Source organism: Siniperca chuatsi, linkage group LG1 (assembly GCF_020085105.1).
Source record: "Siniperca chuatsi isolate FFG_IHB_CAS linkage group LG1, ASM2008510v1, whole genome shotgun sequence".
Taxonomy (NCBI): domain Eukaryota; kingdom Metazoa; phylum Chordata; class Actinopteri; order Centrarchiformes; family Sinipercidae; genus Siniperca; species Siniperca chuatsi.
Window position 1 is genome coordinate 35,298,818 of NC_058042.1, and position 26,060 is coordinate 35,324,877.

General features: G+C 39.0%; 1 protein-coding gene across 1 annotated transcript in view; it reads left to right on the forward strand.

Annotated features, from left to right (window-relative positions):
• The first annotated feature begins 7,254 nt into the window (after nt 1-7,254).
• The window catches only part of abhd17c (abhydrolase domain containing 17C, depalmitoylase), a 36,448-nt gene continuing 17,642 nt past the window's right edge, over nt 7,255-26,060 (forward strand). The window contains exon 1 of the mRNA XM_044195600.1: nt 7,255-8,149. Coding sequence (XP_044051535.1) covers nt 7,665-8,149 — 485 coding nt within the window. The 5' untranslated portion in view covers nt 7,255-7,664. The remainder of the gene's footprint in view (nt 8,150-26,060) is intronic.

Here is a 26,060-nt window from a genome sequence, read left to right on the forward strand (position 1 = left end):
GCTATAATCTGTCCTGATCCTCAGCTGTTCACATAACTTGATGCTACTGTAGTTGTATTTTCAGTGTTAGGACAAGATTCAGTGAGAGCAAACTGAATTCCCTAAACCCTCTCTTATATATTAAGGTTTTATTCAAAATCAGGAACACAGTTGTGGCAGGCTGATGACAGATGAGTGGTTCTGGTAGCAGAGTTCCACCACTTGTTGATTACACTCAGAGCCAAGACTGGGTTCTGCAGACAGGGAACAGCCACTCCAAATAAATCCACTTCGTCCTTACAGATATCTGTATTTTTTATTTCTGTATATCTGATTAAACAACAAAGCAATTGGAATACGTACCAGTGTATGACTACTTTAAAAAAACAAGTGCCTTTAAACACTTAAACTAAAAAATAATAAGGGTCAAAGACTTCTAAGTTACTTAAATGAAAAGAATATAACACTAATAAATAAAGTATACAGTACAGCAATATTCTGGTGATTATTTACTTCATGAGTCACATTCCATTTTTTTACTTGGACAAATTCAACTTTTTTTCATCACTTGTCTGAATGTAAACAAATAAACCACTCAGACTTACATGCCAGAGAGTTGCTGGACAGCAGGACACCTGTAAGACAAAACATCCATTAGACAGCTGTTTCAATAGAAGAAATTCAATTAAGCAACTTCCACTTCAAATGTCACTGTCTTCACATGAACAGAACATAAGAACATGGTCGCTACCATATACCCCAATTAATATCATGTTTCCATTAGTTGCCACAATTATGTGAGAAATGCTGTTGTTGTGAGCTGTTTTTAGGAGTCTTTGTGTTTCAGTATGTGTGTAAGTAAGTGTGTATAAGAAATCTCTGTATTCACTAACTTTCCATTTGTGTGTGAACTTACTGTTGAGTCACCACGGTGTCACCAACACTAATAAATAAATCACATAAACACAAAATAAATAAATCATGTGTGAATCTAAATAAAATGAAAAGGTCTAAGATACTAACAGTTATACACAGTCAAGTTATGTGGTCTATTGACAATTTCAGTTATACAGTTAATACAGTACATCCATACTTACCAGCCAAAGCACAGATAGAATTTATTTCTCATAGTCTAAGAAAGTAAACAAAATGTTATTGTCTTCTGTGTATATTTGCAGGTTAAAACTCGCAGAACTACACAAACAAAACACCCACAACAACATAGAGGGCAAAATACTAATAATAATACATCTCAGCTCTCTGTATAATCTGGAAGTATATACTGTAGTGCCTGTTGTTGATTACTACTGTTCAAGCGCAAAATGTTGAAGCTCTTGCGCTGAGTAGTAAGATTTGGATGAGGCGTTTACGGGCACTTAGAAATTCAAGCGACTGAGACGAAAGCCGGTAAAAGTACAAAATACAAGCATAAATGTCCTTAAAGAGCTGTACATTTTGATGGTTGTTTTGATGCTGAATGGTTATTATTATACTTGGTCCCAAACACCTCCGAGACACATTATCTAAAGATATAGTTGCTCTAGATGGCATTGCCCTGGCCTCCAGCAGCACCGTAAGGAACCTCTGAGTTATCTTTGATCAGGATTTGTCCTTTAACTCCAATATGAAACAAACTTCAAGGACTGCCTTCTTTCACCTAAGTAACATTGCAAAAATTATGCCGAAAAACTAATCCATGCATTTGTTACTTCTAGGCTGGATTATTGCAATTCCTTATTATCAGGCTGCCTGAACCCTTAAGACTCTGCAGTTGATCCAGAATGCTGCAGCACGTGTACTGACAAGAACTAGGAAAAGAGATCATATTTCTCCAATATTAGTTTCTCTGCACTGGCTCCCTGTAAAATTCAGAATAGAATTTAAAATCCTTCTCCTCACCTACAAAGCTCTTAATGGTCAGGCACCATCATATCTTAAAGGGCTCATAATACCATATTATCCGACTAGAACACTGCGCTCACAGGATGCAGGGTTACTTGTGGTTTCTAGAGTCTCCAAAAGTAGAATGGGAGCCAGAGCCTTCAGTTATCAAGCTCCTCTCCTGTGGAATCAGGTCCCAGTTTGGGTTCGGGAGGCAGACACCATCTCCACATATAAGAGTAGGATTAAGTCTTTCCTCTTTGATAAAGCTTATAGTTAGGGCTGGATCAGGTGAGTCCTGAACCATCCCTTAGTTATGCTGCTATAGGCCTAGACTGCCGGGAGACTTCCCATGATACACTGAGCTCCTCTCTCCTTCTCTCCCTCTCCATCTCTATGCATTTTTATCCCATTACTGCATGTTACTAACTCATCTTCTCTCTCCCGTAGTTCTGTGCTTTCTCGTTTCTCTCCTCTCTCCTTCTGTCACTTTCAGCAGGTATTTCTGCCTCCGGAGCTGCAGAGTCTGGATCTGTGGTTGTGGGCCACCTGCTGCCCCCGCGTTCCTGCTCAACAGCTGCTACTACAGTTGTTATTGTTATTAGTCTTATTACTATTATTATCATTATTATTCCTATCACTATCATTCCTATCATTATTACTATATTGATATTAATATTACCATTACATTATTATTATTTTAAAATTCTAGGTGGAATTTGCATTGTGCTTCCCCCTCCCCCTTCTCTCGCTCTCTCTTGCCCACCTCTGAGTCTGGTTCTGCCCGAGGTTTCTGTGTTTTAAAGGAAGGTTTTTCTTGCCACTGTCGCCAAGTGCTTGCTCATGGTGGGATTTGTTGAGTCTCTGTAAATAATATTATAAAGAGTACGGTCTAGACCTGCTCTATAGGAAAAGTGCAATGAGATAACTTCAGAAATTCTGAATTGGTGCTATATAAATAAATAAAATTGAAAATTGAATAGTAGTAGTAGTTGTTGTTATTGTAAAGACTGCAGTAGTCGTAGTGGTAAAGACTGTTTTAGTAGTAGTAGTAGTAAAGATTGTAAAAAACAGTTTGTGTGTGCGTGTGTTTGTATGTGTGTGTGTGTCAGTATGTGTCTTTGAATTAGATTCATCATTAAACTGTAGTAGTAGTCTGTCAGTAAAAATCCCCACAAAGATGGAAAAAACTGTTTGTGTGTCTGTGTATGTTTGTATGTGTTACTGCATTAGTGTGTGTGTCAATGAGTTTGTTTGAATTTGACTCATCAATAAAGTTGAGGGGAAAAGACTTAAATAAATTAAGCCAATCACAGTTAGCTTTGTCCATTTCTGCCCAGCAACTGCTGAGCCACTGGTTTCTATGGCGTTTGAGGCCTGAAAGTGCTCAGTCATTAAGACAGAAAGGAAACCCTGTCAAAGTACCACTCGAACAAGACACTCGCATTAAAAAACTGTAGGTCGTATCATTGAAATGACCACGCCGACAGCATCCTAAGGCTTTGCTGAACGCGTACATTTGTGTGGATAAAGTTAACAAATGTGAGCATTACAGCGATTTTAAAAACTTTCTGTTTTCTTCCAGAAATGTCGACTCTCACTTAAGATGAAAACTTATACGACAGTTGCTTGGCATTCTTGTCACTAGGGAGCTCACCAAGCCAAATGTATAAGTCCCTTTGATTCCATAGTTACATGTGTAGAACCAGCACAAAGTTTTCTACGTTCCGGTGTAAAATGATGTATGAAGAGTCAAAATTGTTGGAATAAGAGCAAGTTGAAGAGAATTTTTTAAGATTTCACAGCAGCCCTACACTCAAACATAAATTGCGATATTGAAAAAACTGTAAAAGATGTCAAAAAGTTTAAAACAAGTTTAATAGTTAAAAGTTGTGTGACCAGTTTAAAGTTTAAATGGAGTCTGTAGCTGAGTATGCAGAACTAGTAGCATTTCAAAGTGAAGTAAGTTTGAAGAGGATTTGAAGATTGCTCCAGTGACTTATATTGACATTTTTTTTAAAAAGCTTAATATTTTTAAGTATGAAAGATAGAAGAAAGCTGCGTACAAGCACCCACGTCCTTAAAGAGCTGTACATTTTGATAGTTGAATGGTTTCTGTAGCTGAAAGTATGCAGGAGTAGCGGAGATGCAAAAAACAGACGGAAGAAGAATAAGAAAAATAATAAAGAATACTCAGCATTCCCTCTATTGTCTTTAAAAATAAATATATTTTTTTTGTAAAAGAACATAGGTTGTGAAGCTTTCAGCCTTCACACCCAATAACTAGAACGGGCAATTTCTGGAAAAATTGCATGTGAGAGCTGCAAGCTGCAGCTCGAGCAACACTTTTTCAAATACAGGTAAAACTTTATCAAATGCTACCAACTTGTCCAGCATTGCCATCAGCACAACGTCACAGAGTTTTGTTACCATGCCCTAAGCAGGATTTTAAATTACAATCTGACAGGGACACACAAGTGGCAACATCTGAAACCACTGTACTGTTGACACACTGTTAGTAGACAGCATAAGATGAATATTTTTTTTAAATTCATGTCAATCTAAATGCTAAATAATAATATTAAAGTTGTGTGTGAGGGAAGTGAGGGAGTTGCATTAAATGATGGTGCATGATAAGACTGCCCTGAGGTGGTATCATACCCAGAACCTTGTTATCCAACAGGGAAAACGGATCATTACCAGGGCCTGACCACAGAGCCAGTGGAGGATCGCTGACACGTGGAGCACAAATTTGCGTGTAAAATGAAGGTAAAATTAGGTCTGAAATTTGAGCATTATTAGTGGCAGTGGCGTTTTCCAGAAGGCGAGGGTGTACACTGTGTGTGCAAAGTTTTTAAATTAAGAGGGAATCTCTTACCTTCACTTACCTGTCCCGATCAACTTAGTAGTTAGTAGACAGCAAAAGATGACGATTTTTAAAAATGAATTTAAAAATCTAAATATTAAAGCATGCAGGACTCCCATTTAATAATGAGCACTTGAAAACACACAACCTGCATGAATTGCCCCAGTGTTTTGCCAACATGAGGATTTCAACCCTGAACCTTTGTATCCCCAGAAGTGACTTACTGACTGCACTGTTGGGGAGATTCACACACCGGCTCACAAGTTGAGGCAATGCCGTCACGTGTGCCATACCAGGGTCTTTTTGTCTGTTTAAACTGAAAACGCTTACAACAGTCAAAATGTTGAAAAATATTTCTGTAAAACATTCCACATCATTCTGGTGTTTTAATATTTTGGGGGTTTTTGAAAAGAAAATGGTGTGCATGTAGTAGAAATTACTGCAAAATATTAAATATTACTGTGGACTCACCGTTTGACCGATCTCAACACAATTTGAAACACTTGATGTCAACCAGCTGGAGAGTGTCTGTGTAGATTTTGGTAGCATTTGCGTGAAGACTTGTGGAGATATAGATGTTAATTGATTTTGCATATTGGGAAAAATATAGAGTGAGGACTTCTGAACTGGACAGGGGCTGCAGTGAGAAGTATTGCCACGATTCAGTGGATGTGCTGAAAAAGGTTTCAGCTCCTTAGGAGGTACAGATGATTTTTTTATTAGCAAAAAACGTAAAACACGTAATAACTGACCACATGGTGGCGCTATAGTTACCATGTTGTAACATGTTAAGCATTTCCACATGGGGCAACTGTCCATAAAGTGTGAATGATTTAACACTTGTAGTTGTTGAGATTTCAGCTTTCAAACATTGCTCCCATTGACTTCCCATTACAAATTGTAATACTTTAAAAAGTTATATAAAACCACTGAAACATGTTAGAATAAAGAAAAGTTATAGCATAAATCTCATGAAGAAGATGTACGATTTGAAGTTGAATCGAAGTTTCTGGGACAAACGGTACAGGAGCAGGGAGTGTGCAGAAGAACATGGGCTGTGAATGCAACAGTCAAGAGGAATAATAACAGCTGGAATAGCTCTCAAAGAGATGCAATAACCCGTGCGTGAGCTTGCTCAAAATGAAATGTAATAGTCATAATTATCATGATCTGCACATGCAATATCTGCGAGATTTTAGACTGCCAAAGTTAATAATTGCGTTTTGTTATCAGAACTGGTTGAACATGAGCGGTTTATATGCACCTTTGTATGGAAAATATCATATTATATTATTATATACTGACAATAGCTTCCGAAATCATGTGTGTTTAAAAAAGCGTAAAATAAAATTCGTTCATAATCCTTTACGACCCAGGATCCATGAAGTGCAAGTGGGCGGCCGCGAGATATACAGCATGTAATTGTTTTTAATAAATGCTATTAATATTTTGACTGACTTTAATACATCGCACATAATAATTGCTTATGCAGATCTGTTCAGTGAAGTGTGAATGAATACAATACTTGCTGTCCTTTGTATGTAGGAATGGATCCCGGCAGTGTGTGTGGGAGACTGCGGTGACTAACTGATAACAAGACACTGAGCTTGCAGGACCCAGTGTCGGAAGCGGATCGCTGCTGATGTCGGCGGCGGGGCGGAAGCGTTCGTTTCGCTCCCCCACAGCGCCCGCCTTCAGGGACGGGGTCATAATATCAAGGATCAGGAATGGATTTTATTTGAACCCTTATTTTATTTGATCTAGTTGTATAATGGATGTGTGGCGTTTTGAGAGAAAATGCATCTGTGGGAAATCCTACCGGTTTTGCGGAGAGATGCATTAAACATTAAACACACATTAAATGTACGCTATATTTCATAATCTGATTCTAGAAATATTTTGTACGCAGATAAAGGTTCATATAAACAGCCATTTCTGACAACAAAAAGCAATTATTAAAATGTGAGTTCGTGGCAAAGTTTCGTTCCAAAATGCGAGAAACGTTTTGAATCGATAAAGCATGTGCAGGGCATGTTTGTGTACAATGGTAGGCCTATTTAGCTGACGCTTTTTCTCAATACTTTATTCCCCCAGCCCATCAAAAATCATTCGACGAAGTCTTAGATAAAGGTCAGTAATTTCATACACATCATCAGACATTGCCGGGATGTGCTCAGCCATAAGTTCCATACATAAGTGAAACACATCCTCATCACAAGGATAATCCTTAAAACAACAGTCCTCACGACATATTTGTACCTTCACTTGATCAGCTGGCTGCAAGAAATTCTGAGCCCCATAAATGCTGGGAACCGCATGTATTATGGACCGGCGACCATCAGGATGGTTGCATATAGAGAGAGAGAGATAAAAGCATTTGGCAACTGCCTGAATTAATAAGAAAAAAATAAATATAATACAGAAAATAAAACTGAGGTCCAAATGCAATCAATTAATCTAAAATAAACAATGAATAAAATAAATGAACATTAAAAAAACCCTAAACAAACAAAACAAAAGCCAAACCGGATATCCGGTTGTACCGGAAGACCAGCTTGTCTCCATTCTAGAGAAATGTCCATTCTCTTTCTTACAATGCATTAGCAACAAACCTTGACATTTAGCAGTTAATGTGTTACAAGGGCGGAGTTGTTCTACCGAGACCAGTCGCTGCACTGTTTTGTGTTGTACAATAATATTAATTTAAATGTGGCGTTTTAGTTAATCTCTAATCTACATGAAGTCTGAGTTTTGTTGTTAGCTAACGTTACCTGCCAGCCGGCTAGCGCGTTAGCTGCAAAGCCGAGAGACAGAGCCACCTGTCATTCAACACTGCTCGTTAAAGTCTGTTAATGATAAATAAGTAGGACCTCAAGCCAGGAGAGAATTGACATTTTGTTTCAACAGAAGTTAATTAACCGGGTAACACCGCGCCTAAATGCCCGAACAAGGCCCCAGGATGAATGGGTTTTCTCTCGGCGAACTGTGCTGGCTGTTCTGTTGCCCTCCCTGTCCCAGTCGCATCGCGGCCAAGCTAGCTTTCCTCCCACCGGAGCCCACGTACTCTGTGCATACCGATGCTAACGGGGTAACTAGCTTACATTTAACCGAACGGGCGGACTGGCAGTACTCCCAGCGTGAGCTAGATGCTGTTGAAGTTTTTAGCACCAGAAGCAGTCGGGGTAACCGGGTTGGATGCATGTTTGTGCGTTGCGCCCCGAATAGTCGGTACACCTTGCTGTTTTCCCACGGTAACGCCGTGGACCTGGGACAGATGTGCAGTTTTTACATCGGCCTCGGCTCCAGGATAAACTGCAACGTGTTCTCCTACGATTACTCAGGCTACGGAGTCAGCACTGGCAAGCCTTCTGAGAAGAACCTGTATGCGGACATCGAGGCGGCCTGGCAGGTCCTGAGGAACAAGTGAGTAGGAACCAGGAGAGTATTATGGACGCGTTAATGTCCGCAGTAGTTTGGTGTTCATGCAGTAAGCTAGCCCTAATACGTGCTCATATTGATGAAGTTGTACACTAAATTTGAAAAAGCCGTTTAACCAATTCTGTGACAGCCTAAACAGTCAGCTGAATACATCGGTGCCTTTCCCCTCCAAACATACAATCACTATATACAGGTGTGCTGTGGAAGCTGTCATACATCTCTTCATACATAAAGATAATGGTAATGTAAAAAAAATGCCTGAAGCTGGAAACAATTTTGAATCAATGACAAGAACTTCAAAAAGCACTGTCTTATAGAAGTAAACCTTTCACACAGCAAGCATAGTTTCTGTGGTGTATTACTGTCAAAACCTTTTTTTTTGCACAAAATGAATTATTTGCTTATTACATTGCTAATTATTCTTTTAACCAGAAATAGGCTTAACCGTAAAACAAGGTGCAGAACAAACAATTCCTGCATCCCAATTTGGGGACTGCATCCTTGGAATTCCACAATCCAAGACAGAATACATTATTTGAGAAAACAATCTGACCACAAGGTCCACGATTCAATTAGATTCTGATTCGAAACTGATTCTTGAATGAATAAGTGGAAAAGGGGGCACTATTTTCAGGCTCTTACTCCACTGAAATGCAGTATGAAACATAACTGGCAGGGAAGTTAACTGGTCTTGATGAAGGTCACTGTCTGACTGAACAGAAAAATACAAAGAAAAGTGTGTGAATACGCAGCTTTTTTAATTAAAAAAAGTAAACTGCATACATTTAGAAATATCTTAAAGTCTTGTGTCTGTAGTGTGATTTGCTGACCAACATAACTGGTTAAAAAGTTAAAAAAAAAACAGAAGTTGGTGTATATGTTCTGAAGAGTGGAAAAAAAGAAAGAAAGGCAGAGCTCTGATGTGTTATTAATGTTATGTCTACAGCTGTGGAGAGCAGCCTCTGTGCTCCAACACTAGTACTGGGGAAAGCCATCGTTACCCAAAACGCTGTACGGGCGCAATGAAGCAGACTATGGACCTAGTTGTAGTCTTCGCCTGTCCAGAGTTGGCTCAAGTTTTGTAAAGTGTTGCTGTGTGTGTTGTTAGTGCTGGAATTCAATGCTCTGCTTCGCTTACGTTTGGGTGATGAGGTTCAAGATATCCACAAAATACTTCACCTTCATCTTGCAAAGCTTATTTTTAAGTTATTCAATTCTAAATGCGCCCAAACCTTGGCTCGACAGTAATGATTACCAGGTTGCCATTGGCAACCATTTTGAGAAACGGGTAACAAATTCTTGGCCTTGGCCGAAATCGAAAGCAGGACCTGTGATTCTCCCAGTATTTAATTTTTTTCTCTCCACCCTCGCCTACTTCAAAGAGACACAGTGTAACTTACTGGTAGCCTGCAGCTGCACTTTTCGAGACACCCAGGGACCCGCAAAGGGAAGTCAGACCGTCCGAGAGTGTTCGTCGCTAGCCTGCCAACGCCTGGCAGCGCATCAAAAAAGCCAGCTGTTTGTTAGGTCGTTACAAAGCCGCACGTGCGTTTACAAACCCGATTCCAAAAAAGTTGGGACACTGTACAAATTGTGAATAAAAACAGAATGCAATGATGTGGAAGTTTCAAATTTCAATATTTTATTCAGAATACAACATAGATGACACATCAAATGTTTAAACCGAGAAAATGTATCATTTTAAGGGAAAAATAAGTTTATTTTAAATTTCATGGCATCAACACATCTCAAAAAAGTTGGGACATGTGTGGCATGCCCTCTTCTTTTTATAACAGTCTGCAAACGTCTGGGGACTGAGGAGACAAGTTGCTCAAGTTTAGGAATAGGAATGTTGTCCCATTCTTGTCTCATACAGGCTTCTAGTTGCTCAACTGTCTTAGGTCTTCTTTGTCGCATCTTCCTCTTTATGATGTGCCAAATGTTTTCTAAGGGTGAAAGATCTGGACTGCAGGCTGGCCATTTAAGTACCCGGATCCTTCTTCTACGCAGCCATGATGTTGTAATTGATGCAGTATGTGGCCTGGCATTGTCATGTTGGAAAATGCAAGGTCTTCCCTGAAAGAGACGACGTCTGGATGGGAGCAGATGTTGTTCTAGAACTTGGATATACCTTTCAGCATTGATGGTGCCTTTCCAGATGTGTAAGCTGCCCATGCCACACGCACTCATGCAACCCCATACCATCAGAGATGCAGGCTTCTGAACTGAGCGCTGCTAACAACTTGGGTTGTCCTTGTCCTCTTTAGTCCGGATGACATGGCGTCCCAGTTTTCCAAAAAGAACTTCAAATTTTGATTCGTTTGACCACAGAACAGTTTTCCACTTTGCCACAGTCCATTTTAAATGAGCCTTGGCCCAGAGAAAACGCCTGCGCTTCTGGATCATGTTTAGATATGGCTTCTTTTTTGACCTATAGAGTTTTAGCCGGCAACGGCGAATGGCACGGTGGATTGTGTTCACCGACAATGTTTTCTGGAAGTATTCCTGAGCCCATGTTGTGATTTCCATTACAGTAGCATTCCTGTATGTGATGCAGTGCCGTCTAAGGACCCGGAGATCACGGGCATCCAGTATGGTTTTCCGGCCTTGACCCTTACGCACAGAGATTGTTCCAGATTCTCTGAATCTTTGGATGATATTATGCACTGTAGATGATGATAACTTCAAACTCTTTGCAATTTTTCTCTGAGAAACTCCTTTCTGATATTGCTCCACTATGTTTCGCCGCATCATTAGGGGAATTGGTGATCCTCTGCCCATCTTGACTTCTGAGAGACACTGCCACTCTGAGAGGCTCTTTTTATACCCAATCATGTTGCCAATTGACCTAATAAGTTGCAAATTGGTCCTCCAGCTGTTCCTTATATGTACATTTAACTTTTCCGGCCTCTTATTGCTACCTGTCCCAACTTTTTTGGAATGTGTAGCTCTCATGAAATCCAAAATGAGCCAATATTTGGCATGACATTTCAAAATGTCTCACTTTCAACATTTGATACGTTATCTATATTCTATTGTGAATAAAATATAAGTTTATGAGATTTGTAAATTATTGCATTCCTTTTTTATTCACAATTTGTACAGTGTCCCAACTTTTTTGGAATCGGGTTTGTACTTATGCGCGCATGTAGGTATCTTTTAGAGACAATGGTGAAGCAAATTAAGTTGTTTGACTGTGGGGTGAAAAGTTCGACTAACCCGTCAACATCACAAACGAATGCCGGTGTTTTGTATACCAGGAATTGAGGGCGGACTCGTTAACTGATAAAACTAAAGATTCAAATTCTGTAAAGTATCAGATAAAACACAAACTTCGGTTACTGGAATAAAGCTTTTCGTTTTCATTATTAGCTGACATATAACTGCATAGTATCTTAATTACTCAAAATATAAGGTGACTAAAAATGGCAAACACATTTGAATTGACACACTGAATTTCTCCTCCTGGGATCAATAAAGGTTTATCTTATCTTAATAAGACTTTATTAACGACGTACAAATCAGTGTCCGAAATTAACTTTTGACTCATCGGCCGAGGGGACTGATAGATGAAAAAATCCACTGGCCAAGCATTTTTTTTACAAATATATAAATCGCCTATTTGTGTCACATATATATTTGTTTCAGTACATTTCATTGAGATAATAAGGTATTATGTTGAATTATGTTGAATGTAGTAAAGAAGAGGCCAGAACAAAATTTGAAGCAAAATTATTTTAATACATTGATCAAACGGCAGTTCAAAACCAGTTCAATCAGTTCAAGCCTGTATGCAACTCAAGACGTCTTGATCTCAAAATTCTACTGAAGGATCAAACATAAAAGTAATGGGACAAACACAGGACTTTCATGCAGGAGAACAGGGTTAATTTCCTGTGTGAAACCAATAGTCAATTTTGATTTGTAGTTATTCTAACCCAAACCAATCAAGCCTATGTAAATCCCTAAACCACTTTTTTTTTTTTGGCTCAAAACCAATGTATATGGGTATTTAGTAGTTTGGTTGGTGGATTCAGGTCAAAATCTTGACAGTTAGCATAGATTACTTACTGACGAACAGTAACGTTAACTGCGATAAACAGCATGGTTACATCTATGTACTGCCAGCTCCCCCACAGAAACACACACCAGAGAGCCTCTCGTAGTAGAGCCACTAGCTCAGCTACAACACTACAACTTTTGAGCAGAAAAGGCAGTTTTTACACACAGTGTGTTGAGAAAAAAAATCACCTGTATTAGCATCATATGTCAGTTTTTACACACAGTGTGTTGAGAAAAAAAATCACCTGTATTAGCATCATATGTCAACAAGAATCTATGTGATTATGTGAACAGCAGATACAAAAGAAAATAGTATGGAGTTCCTCTTTAATGATAGCTGTAAAAGTGTTCTAACAAACTCCATGGTGCATTAGGTTCTTTATGCAAGAAATAGCCACTGATTACATGTCCATATACTGGTTTTTAAACAGTGTTTTAGGGTGGTATATGCTTTTAAACTCATGCTCAATGACCCCATTTACACTTCATGCCTCTTGGCTGTAAAAAAGCTGTGTGAATGCATCCAAGAAGCATAGCCACTCACTGTCTGATTTCTTAATCCATCTTAATACGTCTGTCTCATCTGTCCTTGTGAAAACGACAGCTAAGTTGCACTAAAATTACACTGAAATTAGCCATTGTTCTTTGTCTCATTGAAGCAACAAGGAAAAACAGCTCCAGGGATTTTGTACACAGAGTTTTTAGCTAACCTAAAATATAGGTTGTTCAAATTTAGAGAGCAGAGAAAGAAACGGTCGCAGTTACTGATTATACCTTCTGTCCTGTGCCATGAAAGTGCCTTATTCAACAGAACTGCGTGAAAAATGAAGGAGTGGCATGAGTTAGAGCCTGTGAAAGATTAAAACTTTTGTCTTGCTCGTAGTTCATAACCAATGCTAGCTTAACAGTTATTGTTGTAAGTCATAGATTTATACCTGTAGATACCGCATCCAGTTTGTAAAATGCGTCTCTGCCGCCGCCATCTTGCAGCAGGGTTCTGGCCAGTTCAAATAGTAGAAAATGAAAAATTATTTTGTGCTGCTTTTGGATGTCCTAATAGAAGAAATGCCAAACCCAGGTAACAGGGAATAACAATTCACAGATGTGAAGTTATTTTACTGCTACGATTGTGTTGAATTTGATATAACCCTTAACCTAATGATAAGTAGGGCCGATCAATTTATCGGTCTGCCGATATTGGCCTGTCACAGATATAAGGGGATCAGCCTATACGTTATCCGACATAACACTGTTTTCTTTTGGCTATGTAAGGTAGAAAGAAAGGTCTGTGTTTTTACATTTGTGTTATAACAAAGTTTACCCAACAGAGTCACTACAGTGGCATGTGGTGTGATGAAATGTAACAGCCACCTCACTAGTGGTTAAAACTATAAACCAAAACCTTGCAAACACTAACAAAAAGTAACATTTGCATTTTGGAACATAAGGCAGGTAACTTAACAAACTGCTTTCAGCACTTGGCAGTGCATGCTGGGAAATGTGGGCCGTCACTATGGCTACAATAGTCTCACTGCGCAGCACGTGTGTGTACAGTTGAACAGACGTAGTGGAATCAAAGCAGTGTGTTCACGGTAAGTTGCTAACTAGTTTGTGAAATACATTGCTGAAAAGTAAATAAACAATGAGCCCATCTTTTTCCCTTTTTAATGTCACTCTAATATAACCCTGTTCCTGACAACCGTCGCGTCACTCATGCTAATCACAACTGTTTGCTTTTAGCGAGGTAGCTAGCCAGCTATAGTTTCAGTCAGTGGCAGATTGAAAGGTTAGCATCAGAGCATCTCTTCATCATTCTGCAGCCCAGCAGACGACGGTGTGATGGCGGTTTGAGTCTGAGTGTTGACTTCACGCTACGTTGTCACCTAGTTGGTGAGATGCTGGAAAGTGAATAAGTAACGTCCCCATATTGCAGTCACAGGAGCTGTTTTTTCACGTTTCCCCTGAACGATTATAGCAGAAGCACTGTTTATGTCTTGACTCGGCAGCAGCGAACCACAAGTTAATACATGTAACTGTTACCAGTGAAATACTGCTAAAGATGACGTGTTTTGATTAGCAGGAAAAAAGCGTTTCTGATTGGAGTTGAATCCCGATAAAGAATGATTCAGAATCGGAACAAAGCTGAAATCTCAGAGCTTGACAGAGGAGAGAATATGTGGTTTAGTAGAGAGCAGTGGTGGAATGTAACAAAGTACATTTAGTACTGTACTTGAGTAATTCCATGGCAAGTACTGATTTTTTAAATTTTTTTTAGCTATTTATTTTATTTTTATTTATTCTTTATTCATTTGGTCAGCAATTGACTGATACTGAATATACAGTATTGATGTTTATTTAGCTATTTTATTTATTTATTCTTTATTTTCTCAGTGTTCATTTGGTTGACAGTATAATTGGTTGACAATGTATATGTTAAATTATTTAACATGTTAAAGAAAATTTAACTTACATGAATACATTACAATGAATTTGCTGTCTATGTAGAATTTGGCTATTATTATGCATAATAGCAGTGAATGTTGTTTGTTGCCAGATTAGTTTCAGGTGTATAAAACAGGTGCTGCAACAAAAATACAATCTTGTCCATGTCTGCCCATCTCTGACATCGCAGGTATGATGTGGCCTGATGCTCATCACATTGCCTCTGTTGGGCTGTAGAACTTTATTTTGATTAATTGAATTCTTCTGAAGTTGTCATAATATAATATAGGCTAAAGGCTGATCATCACTTCATATAAAATTAAGCAGACCCATAGATTTCTCATTCTGAACATGCCTCAGATTAATGTTCCATTTGACAGATAGTCTAAATGTCACTGAAAGGAAACCAAAGGTGTCTTCCCACCTAGCATTAAAATGAAACATTTAATTGTACATTGACCCGTTGGAGAGCAACCTGCCCAAGTATATAACAGTGTTAGTCATTAGGATCTCCTTAGGGGAGCTAAGCACCTGAGGGCGAGGTTTGTGTTTTTCAATATCTTTTTAATTACATTTTGTGAAAAATCATTATGCCCTTAAACATCAATTTCATTTCATAGCGGTGGTTCTGTTACTCAGCCTTCAGGGTTCTGCTGAATTGAAGCAGCTGAAAAGACTTTGAAGATAAAGATTTGTTTATACAAAGATCAGTTGGCTTGACATTTTGATAATTGCCAAATTCATTTATTGTACTTCTTGCTCTTTGAAATTACATTTCCCCCCACCAGTCTTTAAAGATACACTCCCATGTGTTGTAAGGCCCAGTAGTGCCCCCAAACCCTCCACAGTTTCTTCATGACCACAGTTTTTGGAACATTACGGTCAATGTGATATTTTGTCTTTTTAATACATTTGTAGACATTCAGAGGTAAAAAATGTATTTAAATGATTTTAGCATAAGGCTGCAACTTAAAAAGTGAAGGTCTGGATACTTTTTGAATGTGCTGTCTATTCTAAAAAAATGTAACATTTTTATAGATAAAATAACAGATTGAAATGTCTGTTTTTGCTAATTCAGTGAATTAAATACCTGACAAATCAAGGTACTTGATCGCACTGATGAAAATGTCCTTAAAATCCAGTATTGCCATAAAGCATACGTGCTCATTGAGTTGCAGCATTGACTGCGGTGGTTTAATATCTTACCAGGTTTATGACTGGATTTGGACAAATAATTATGGAAAGATTGGACATGGCAAGCAAAAAACTTTTGATGCTATAGCAAATTCAACAAATAACACGTTGTTCTTCTAACTTATGATGCTTTGCATAGTCCTTAAATCTATTTCTAAAAAAAGAACACAGTGCCAGATCAAGTTTCATATAGTATTAATATTTAATACTTGTTGGTGGGAGGGAGCTTGACAGTGGGCATATATTTTCATAAAGAAGCATAGGCTATAGTGCTCTGAAACTCATATAAAAAGTTTTGACTTCCGTACTGACTCAAACATCATTAAACTTTGTGTGTCTGTCAGCAGATACAGAGTCGGGCCCAAAAGTCTTTTACATAATTTACTAGTACTGAGTCTTAGTTAATTTTTTTTTTTTACATAATTACAGTAAAAAGAAGAAAGTATCTCTCAAACTTTTCATTCGCTATTTACCTTGTCAACAGCTTACACACTGTCTTCCATGAGTGGTACATTTAGCAGAATATGAGAATTCAAATAATTCTAGCTCCTAAAAAGCATCCCAGAGAGCATCTTTAATTTTGTGAGTGTTGAGCTGTTGGCAGTGTTTAGTTAATGATTGTATTTTCAGGCAGGGTTGTTTAAAATCAGTTTGCACTGGGCTTCACGTCTCAGAAAATTCATCCTTCACAGTGTTGTCTCTGGCAATCCACCTGAATGCCTCAGACATCAGTCTGATCATACACACCACCTAGGCCAATTTACTCACCTTAATCAAATGTGATTTGTTATGCTGGTTGTCACTTTTATCCTAAAGCCTTTTTATACAATGCCCCGTACAGCTCATTTTTTATCTGTGCCGATCAGGAAACAAGTCACATAATATCTGCTGAATCAATTCTCACTTAAAAGAACCTGGCTATTTATTTAGTTTTCATTGAAAAGTGCTTGTGTTTCCTGCTTCCTTCGAAAGAGACCGGCCTACCAGAGTAAATAAGTTAGACACTGGCATCTTGGTCCTGTTAACCTACACCTGAGCTTTTTTCTGTCAGTATCAACAAATTGTTGTTTGCTCAGATAAAGAACCTGCCAGAACATTCAAAGATGTTGAGCTTTTGTTTCCCGTTTCTGAAGCATGATTGGTTTCGTGAGATTTTAAGCCTGTATTGAGACAGGGCTCAAAGAACGAAAATTGTTTTCAGGATGAAGGATACATTTCTGTCTGTTTTGGCAGAGGGGATTGTTCCACAAAACACATGTGATCCATTGCCTTTATCACATGCCACCTCTTTAGTTTCAAAATCACTTAGTGGATTCATTATCTCCTGTGCATGCACCTATTCACTACTCACTAAATCTTACATAGACATACTGTAAACTGCATTTTTAACTTGAGAAATACTGCTACTTTCATTTGGCGAGTGTTCTACCTTGGCTTTGACTTGAAGGTTTTTGTGCCAGTCTTGCTGTTTCCATGGAATTTCTATGCAGTATGTTTGGACAGGCCATTTTATACTGGCCTGAATTTGCATATGGAAACATTGCTCTCTTTTTGTCTCTCTCTCTCTGTATCTCTAATTCTTTGGAAGTAGTCACAGTATCCAGTGTTTTGACAAGTTTTTTCACTAAACATAGTGTTTCTGTTTCTCTTCATTCCAAATGATGCACCTCCTTGAACTGGGAGTCCTCAGATTTATGCATTAATTATCTCAGAGAGAGAAAAAGAAAATGATTGACTTGCTTCCTGGACTATTTAACTTGCTTCCTAGCTTCTATTTTTCCAGTTCCTTTTACTTCCCTATTTAAAGTTACAGCCCTGTTAAAGCCTTACACATGCTCATTTCTTCCTCTCTCAGGCCCTGTTTACATCTGGCATTAACATGCGTCCTGGGTGATCCGATCACGAGTGGACAGCTCTAAGTACAGGTGTGAATGCACCCAGGACGCATTGAGATCCGATCACTTTTTACTTTTAAATGTGTTGGTGTAATGTAGTATCATGCTGCAGCCTCTCCCCTGCTCTCTGTGCTCAGCTCCTCCACACCCACACAAACACACACGAAGCGAAGTCAGCGGACAGCAGAGCAGAGAGGCCATGGTGGTGACCGTGAAGTGAACCAGGTGAAGTGAATATAACTCAGAGATTACTCAAGTTAACGACAACAATGTTCGTTACTGTAAGTGCAATAAAACCTTTGCGAGTAAAAAGCCTATACTTTATCAATGCACCTGTTCAACAAGCATAAACATGTAAACATGTAGAAAGTGATATTTTAATCTGCTCTGTCTGCAGTCTCTCATCCACCGACGCTGTATTTTACTCGAACACAGTGTGCTAGCACGACAAATAGCAAATTGTTACAAACAAGCTAAACGTATCTGCCATGTATCTTAAAATTTGGCAAATTCTTGTAATCTTAGGTATTGGCTGAGACAAACCAGCCCCTCCTCCTTCTACCAGTGGTACCTGCAGGCAGTGAATCACATCATCAGCAGAGGGAGGACAGAGGACAGGAGGAATGACTGATGTCTGTGTTCTTCATTCTTTCTAAACTTCACTCAGTATTTTGATGTCAGGAATATGATTTGACATTTTAGATTTGTTTCCAGTGAGATATTGAGTTTATATAGTGACTTTGCTGTTGTAAACATTACTGCTGCTGCTCTAGAGAAAACATTTAGTTACATTTAATATAATCTATTTTAATCCTGTTCTGAATTATTTTTTTAAATTATATTTTTTTCAAAAAAGCAATTATTTAGGAATGAAAAAGAACCGATAAAAGTATTGATAAACAACCGAACTGATAGGATTTTATCGATACTCGTATCGATCCTCCTTAACGATACCCATTCCTAAGTACACACGAAACACGCTGTCTAATGTCCTCCGGCTGCTTTGCCTCAACTCTGTGATTTATGGAGTTTACTGATGGCCAGATAGCTTTACTTGTTGCTAAAGTAACCACCATAGACTGATAACCGCTAACTGCTGCTACCTGTAACTGCCGTTAGCAAGTTAGCTCAGTTAGCCATGCAGCTAGCGGTCCTGTTAATGCTAGCTGACTCTGCCCGGACTGGGAGCTCGGAGCACAGGGGGAGTGTTGGTGTTTACACCACTAACACAGGATCTTTGGACCACCGGGAGGAAAGCTAATAGGATCGATATAGCTACATGGCACAGTTAGTAGCAGTTAGTGGATACTATAGCAACAAGTAAAGCTATCTGTCCATCAGAAACATCTATCGTTTTCCCAACCTAATTCTTGTCTCATTTGTATATTCATCAAATTCAGGTTAAAAACAACAATGCATTTGGTCTTTGTAAACGGAAATGATGTATGTGTTTATTTGCATGTACAGCAAAGAATCGAGATCGATCATAAGTGGTCACTCAAGACACGTTGAGACGCATTGTAAGCGTGAACTGATGTATTTGGAGCTGTCCACTTGTGGGCTCACTCAAGACGCATGTTAATGCCAGGTATTAACAGGGCCTCAGATAACGAGGACCAAATGACTGTAGTGTCATGCAGCTGCACAGCCATTTGTTCCAACACTGGAACATAATCAATATAAATGTATTGGCATCAGAATAAATAAAACAGATGAGACAAACAGGTCTGTGTGGTCTGTTAGGTTACATTGACCATGAACCAAAGGTGCTGTGATCCCTGTTCACACATACAGACACAAACACTGGGAATGCGACAGCATGTCATTTATTATGAATTGAATCTTGAAAAAGATGCTGGTGCTGCCCACTCAAAGACTCAAAAGGTGGCTAGGAGCACTATATGGGGGAAGTTGAAAAAGGTTCAACTTTATGCTAGGGATGGGTTCTAGTAATAGATTAATCAATTACTAATTCGACACATACCTGATCAATCTTTTTTCCTATGTTTTCTATTAGTATCTATGGATTATGAACATGCATAAACGTGGAATAAACATGGTGCTGCATGGCCAAGATGGCATTCTAAAAATACTGTATTGGCCCGAATATAAGACATAAGTATATAAGTATGGTTTCCTGTCCATGTTTATGTTTACCTATCTTTGTTCAGCTTTGTTGTCCTAACTTTTAGCTGTTTGTCTATTTCAGTCTATCCTCCTGAAAAGTGTTCTTGGAAATGTGTGTAACATTGAGAACAATTCCTCTCTTTTGGAAACAGCTTACCCTTGGCTTTGCATAATATTGTTGTAACACAGTCCATGCAGGGCCAAAGGTAATATATGAAGGCGCTCAATCACTTCAGCTGGGTCTGTGTTCAAATAGGCTGACTCATCATTTTTCTCATCACACCATGTTTTTCCTCTTTTTTTCTGCCCATTAGCAACTACCGGTCCTTCTGGAGGTCACTTCACACAATAAAGTCATTGGACTCTCTCAGTGCGCTATTGACCTTATTCGTTTCAGCAAAAAGGAAGTGCTCTGACTCTGTTATTTTGTCTTTCAAATTCCTGTCTACACCGTACGTGGGAATGTGTCTCACTGTGTAGATTGACACCTGCTGCTTCTGATCAACTTCCGCTTGAAATTTTAGCAAATATCGAATTAGTTTTATAATATAATGTGTGAAGGCCTGCCAGAGCTGGAAGAAAATGAGACACTTTCTTCAACAGTAGTCTGGCAAACATCAACTTACATTATTATTTACATAGTGGCCCTACATCAGTTCTCCCACACTGTGCTGGGATCAGTTGATCATCTTACTATAGTTGGATGATTGTTTCTATTTTCATATCGTTCAATCGTGGTTACTCAAGATCACCAAAAGGCATTCCGATGGCCGGGGAGCAGCGGGATAAGGAGGGTGTGAGGGGAAGAAAAACAACACCTCGACCTGCATTGGAAAAGTTGAAACAGAATCAAGTTTTGGAGAAACTGGGGGTCGAATGACCTCGCGATTGATTGATTGAGGAGAGGGCACACCGGTAGCGAAAAAGCTGGTGAATCAGAGAAATAATTATTTATTAAAACATTATTTTGATTGCTTCACAGCGGTTTGGTTCTAAAGCACAAATAAACACGCTCATACCTCCACCAGTAACATCTCAAATACACATTAGGGCGTGGATTCTAGAGATTATTTTGCTAATATTTTTAGTTCTGATAGTAAGTTAGTTAAAATTGCCTTAATATTGGCGTAGTATATCGTCGATATAGGATCTGATCGCCGATTGGCACAAGACTGGAAGTGGAGCAAACGAGAAAAGGGGCGGACCGAATAAAGTCAATAAAGCAGGTGGGGTATTATTTTTCTAATTGCCCCCAGTACATTGACCTTGAGTTTTGATACTGTACTAAGTAAATGTTTGAGGACATAATTATACCAAAAGCTGTTTGCTCTGCTTGGTTTAAAGTGATTTTCTACTGTCCCCCATCACCACACAAAGGGGTGGCTATAGATTAGGCTGTATGTAAGTTAGTGTGTTATAGTAATTTCACTACAAATCAAACTGATGTATCCCCTAAATGGGTGCAGCTGTTTAGGTGTTTGCTGGTGTGTGAAGGGGCTGAAGTTCCTCCTGGAGAAATTAGTTTTTTGTGCCAAAACCTTTCACCTAAATTAGGCTATATAAGAAAATGATTATTGTAATAGTAGTTATTCCTTTTATTAGACCTGATGAGTAGTAATTTTTGGGGCTTAAGCTGTACAGTGTCTGCCCAGCTTAAGACCCTCCTTCAGAAAACAGTCTGTAGGCACCCACATTTCATGTTGAAATCATTACTGATAAAAGCGGATGTCAGGCTCATGTAAGATACCATAGTTCATCCATAGTATTAATATTCATAAATGTCTTTGATATTTTGCTAATAACAAAACCTGCCCTACCTGAATCTCAACAACGTGTAACATTAAAGCTGGTAGTACAACATATGTAGAACAGTTGCAGAAGAGCACTTAGTATACAGGGCTCCACACTAACTTTTTCAGTTAGGTGCTCCCAATAATACATTTTAAGCGTTACCTTTTTTTTTGTCAGTTCCCATACATATTGGTAATTTTGTAACACATGTAAATGATTGTAAACAGGAAATCATTTTTTAATTTTATTTATATCGCGCCAATTCATAACAGAAGTTATCTCATTGCGCTTTTTCTATAGAGCAGGTCTAGACCGTACTCCGTATTTACAGAGACCCAACAAATCCCTGTCCTGTCAATTAATAAATGTTGCAGATAAGTGTTTTTTTAATGGACTTAAATTTAGTAAAAGGTAGCTCTTTGGCTATATTGTGAGCAGTGTTAATTTGGAACATTGATGCTCCGACAGAAATAGCACGGTTCCGTGTAGTGCTTGCAGTTATATCTGTGGGGCCAGCGGATAATCCGCACATAGCCGGGTCATAAAAATGAGCCTTCCGATTAATAGCAGATGAGTTTCGGGTGGGTGAAATATGGTGAAGTGTCTTCCCATTAAGAGAGACGCTGATAAATCCTGAGCTGTCTAAAAATGTATTTCAGAAGCTAAAAGTTTAATTCTGTTTCCCCTGGAGAGTTTTCTCCGTCCTGTCAACTTTATCACTGCACTTTTTAGTTTTGCAGCTTTTGGGATTCAGGTAGGGCAGGTTTGGTAATTAGCAGAAATATCAAAGATATTTATGAATATTAATAAAATTAACTCAAACAAAGGGACAGAGCCAAAAAGAAGGACAAGCTCTAATTGTCGTCAAAATAGTGGGTAACTTAGCTAGCTATGCTCTCACGCTATCTGGGCGTGTGGATTTGTGGAGAGGAAAGAGAAAGAAGAGTAAGGCACAGTGAATCTCAAATGCCTTGGTAAAGCACAAAAGCTGTCCCTTAACACACAGTAACCTGGCAGCAAACATACAAAACAGCCTGTTGCTCGTCCTGCAAGTTAAGACTCTCCTAGGAAAATAAAAGTTCACGTGATGTGCCTTCTTGTCGTAACGGAGGTTACAGTGGAAAAGACGACGAGCAGTGTGTGGCGCTTGGCTTTATAGACATGATGTTTTCACAGCTGTGCACCGAGATTTCATGTGCTGAATTGCACATCTCGTCCAATACATAAATCTGATATACGACAAAATAAGTAAACTACATATATAGTGTATGGAAGTAGCTAACAAGTGAGCCATCTCTGTTGAAAGTTCCACATGCGCAGTACTGATCGGGCAGGATGTTTACAGATGTAGCGACACTTCCAGCCAGTCATGTCACAAATCAACGTTTTCTCATTTGAGTTCCAACCATGCTTAGTAGCTTAATAGCATCTGGCTATTGACAGTTACAAGTAGGGAAGTGCTCTACTGAAAATATGTCTCTGTCAACCCTGAAACGTAAATTTGACAATGAAAGCCGTCAGTTTAACCCTGCCTGGACTGGCAAGTATTTGTTTATTTTACCGCCATCTCCAAATGCCTGCTGTTTTTTATTACATTCATTTGCATTTGTTTAAAATTTGTCATTACCAAAAACTTAAAAAGGTTTAAAATAGTCTGCAGAAAATGTCTGTCCCATCTACATTTCCTGGTTTTAAAATCTGGCCCAATTGAATTTGTAATTGAATAGCCCTGGCCTACAGTGACCGGTAGAGGTGGAGTGAAATGTCCATGTGGGTGCGGGTCTCTAAATCAGAGAAAATCATTTGCTCGGGTGGGTGGTGGGTGGATGATTTGTGTGTCCATGCCGATTTGGATTATATCAGAGCCGATCCGCGCATCACCAATGCACACCCAGTGGGTGTTTATTAAAAATATATTTTATACATAGTTTTCTTAAATCAGACCTACTAAATTTCAGGCGTACCAGTGAGCAGTTGGCACCTGCCATCAGTGTATGAATATTTGTGAATGGGGTGAATGTGATATGTAGTTGAAGCGTTTTGAGTTGTTGGAAAAGACTAGAAAGGCGCTATACAAGTACAGTTCATTGTTTGATGTCAAACAAAAGAAAATGCAGCAAGTTTAACAGAATTATATTATTTCCAAAAGGGGCTATAGGCAGAAAGGTAAACATGATATATTGTTGATCATATTAAACACACACGTCGGCCAATTCCTGCTGGTAACAGCCAGTTGCCAGAAACCCCACAGTGGTTAGTAGCCTACTTGCATTTCCGGGATGGTGCGGTTCCATGGGTTGGATTGTCTAATGCTAGACCCAGTTCAGCACATAGATCCAAGATCGCGGCAAGAAATTTAAATCGGCGTAGGCCTATTAGCTAGTCATCATCATGGGCCAGGAAATCTTTGCGCATCCATCATTTAGCATTACGCACGAGTGTCACCGCAGTATTTCTATGTCTCAAGCAATCAGACTCATTGCTTCACACCTAGCCAAAATGATTACGTCAATCCACCACCCTGGGATATCATTTATAGGTGGACGTTTGACAGTTGAACACAGTTTTCCTTGCCTTGATAGCTTCATCTTAATGAAATGTTAGGTGATGTTTTAGGTGGTTGTACAAATGTGTGGTGTTACATTTGATTGCAAAGAAAAGTTCCACAAAGCAGATTGTGAAAACCTTTACAAACACAATGCTTTGTCAGAATGGAGCTTGGATAAATGCATTTGTTCTTTCTCACCATCACTGCAGTTCTGTGATTGACAATGTTTTGTTGTTCCTGCAAAGCTTTTTGTACACAGTTTGTCACATGGTCTAACGCACACTTGTCATTTGTGGCCAGCGCTTAGGGAGAAATTGATTAGATCCTTGTTAAAGCAAATATGGCAGAATTGTTATCATATAAGAATGAGATAGGAACAGAGGCCAGGGGATCTCCTCTCATGTTGTGGTTTCTCTCTCAAGCACAGTATATAAATTGATATTATTGAGGCTGAACTATATTCTCATATATAAACAACATGTTTGTAACGATTGTCTGTAATGGTGTCAGTAGGATTATGAGTCTTGGAAGTTTTAACCCTTCTCATTACCAGAACAACTGAACAGAAACTGACTATCCTTCTACTTGATCTCAGATTGTTTTGACAGCCATGATGCCCACTTATGGTTATAATCATACTCAAAGTTGTGTCTGTAGTTAGTCCCTAGTTCTAACAGTGTGCTGTCAGATGCATCAAAGTCCAGTGTTTGTGAGTCAGCAGCTGGCAGAAAGTGGGTACTTTGTCCATCCATGTGTGGGGTCATAATCAGCTATCAGGAGGACTACTCAGTTCAATTGCTGCTTATCAGAGGCAGGATTTGTGTAGGCCAACAGATTAGTCACACCCAAGCTGTTATCTGAAGAGTTCTTACGATGGCATCACTTCATAGGACACATACAACCCAGCACCTCTTGTCCAAATCCTTTTTCATGGTTGTCTGTTAAGCAAGGGTCTAATCCTTCTGTGTATGTGTGTTGTGGCTGCTGAACGTTTCTGCTCAGCCTCTCTGCATTCATAGCACTGTCGGGAGATGGGAGGGTTTGCTTAAAGCTTCCTCCCCAGATTGTGAGTTCTGGCAAGGAAACATGCTGTACCAGTTCTCCCTCTCTCTCTCTGACAGGCCTGTTTTCTGTTAGCACTGCCGTTCACCCTGTAGTACTAGAGAAGCCATTATCCAGGTCACATATCAAATGGTTCTCCACATTGCACCACCCAGTGCATACCTGACACTGTCATGGGAATTTTCTAAAATAAAGTGAATTCAACAAGAACAGCTCTTTCAGAGATTTATTGCAATACTAACCATACATTTGCAAATGGATTATCTGCCTGTCGGCTGAGAGAATGCCATATTGAAAATCATCAGTTGTACAGTCTCATGCGTCATGTAACATTTGTTTCTCTTGGAGACTAACATTTGACCTTTAATTGATACACAGCTGTCCAACTGCACAATTGTCCATTCATAATTTTAGCCATCTCAAGGTAAACCTGCTGAGTCATCCAACAATGACAGTTAACTGTTGGGAATGGTAGCTGGAACACTTTCACACAAAGATAGATTCAATTCATTTTTATTTATATAGCGCCAATTCATAACAGAAGTTATCTCATTGCACTTTTCCTATAGAGCAGGTCTAGACTGTACTCTTTAAAATATAATTTACAGAAACCCAACACATCCCACCATGAGCAAGCACTTGGCAACAGTGGCAAGAAAAAACTAGATATGAAAGTATTGCCCTGTGTTCTCAGCTGAAGGACAGACAGTGCTCATGCATGAAACAGCAAGATTTATAACACAGATCAGTAAGCTATGAAACCATATAAGGGCAC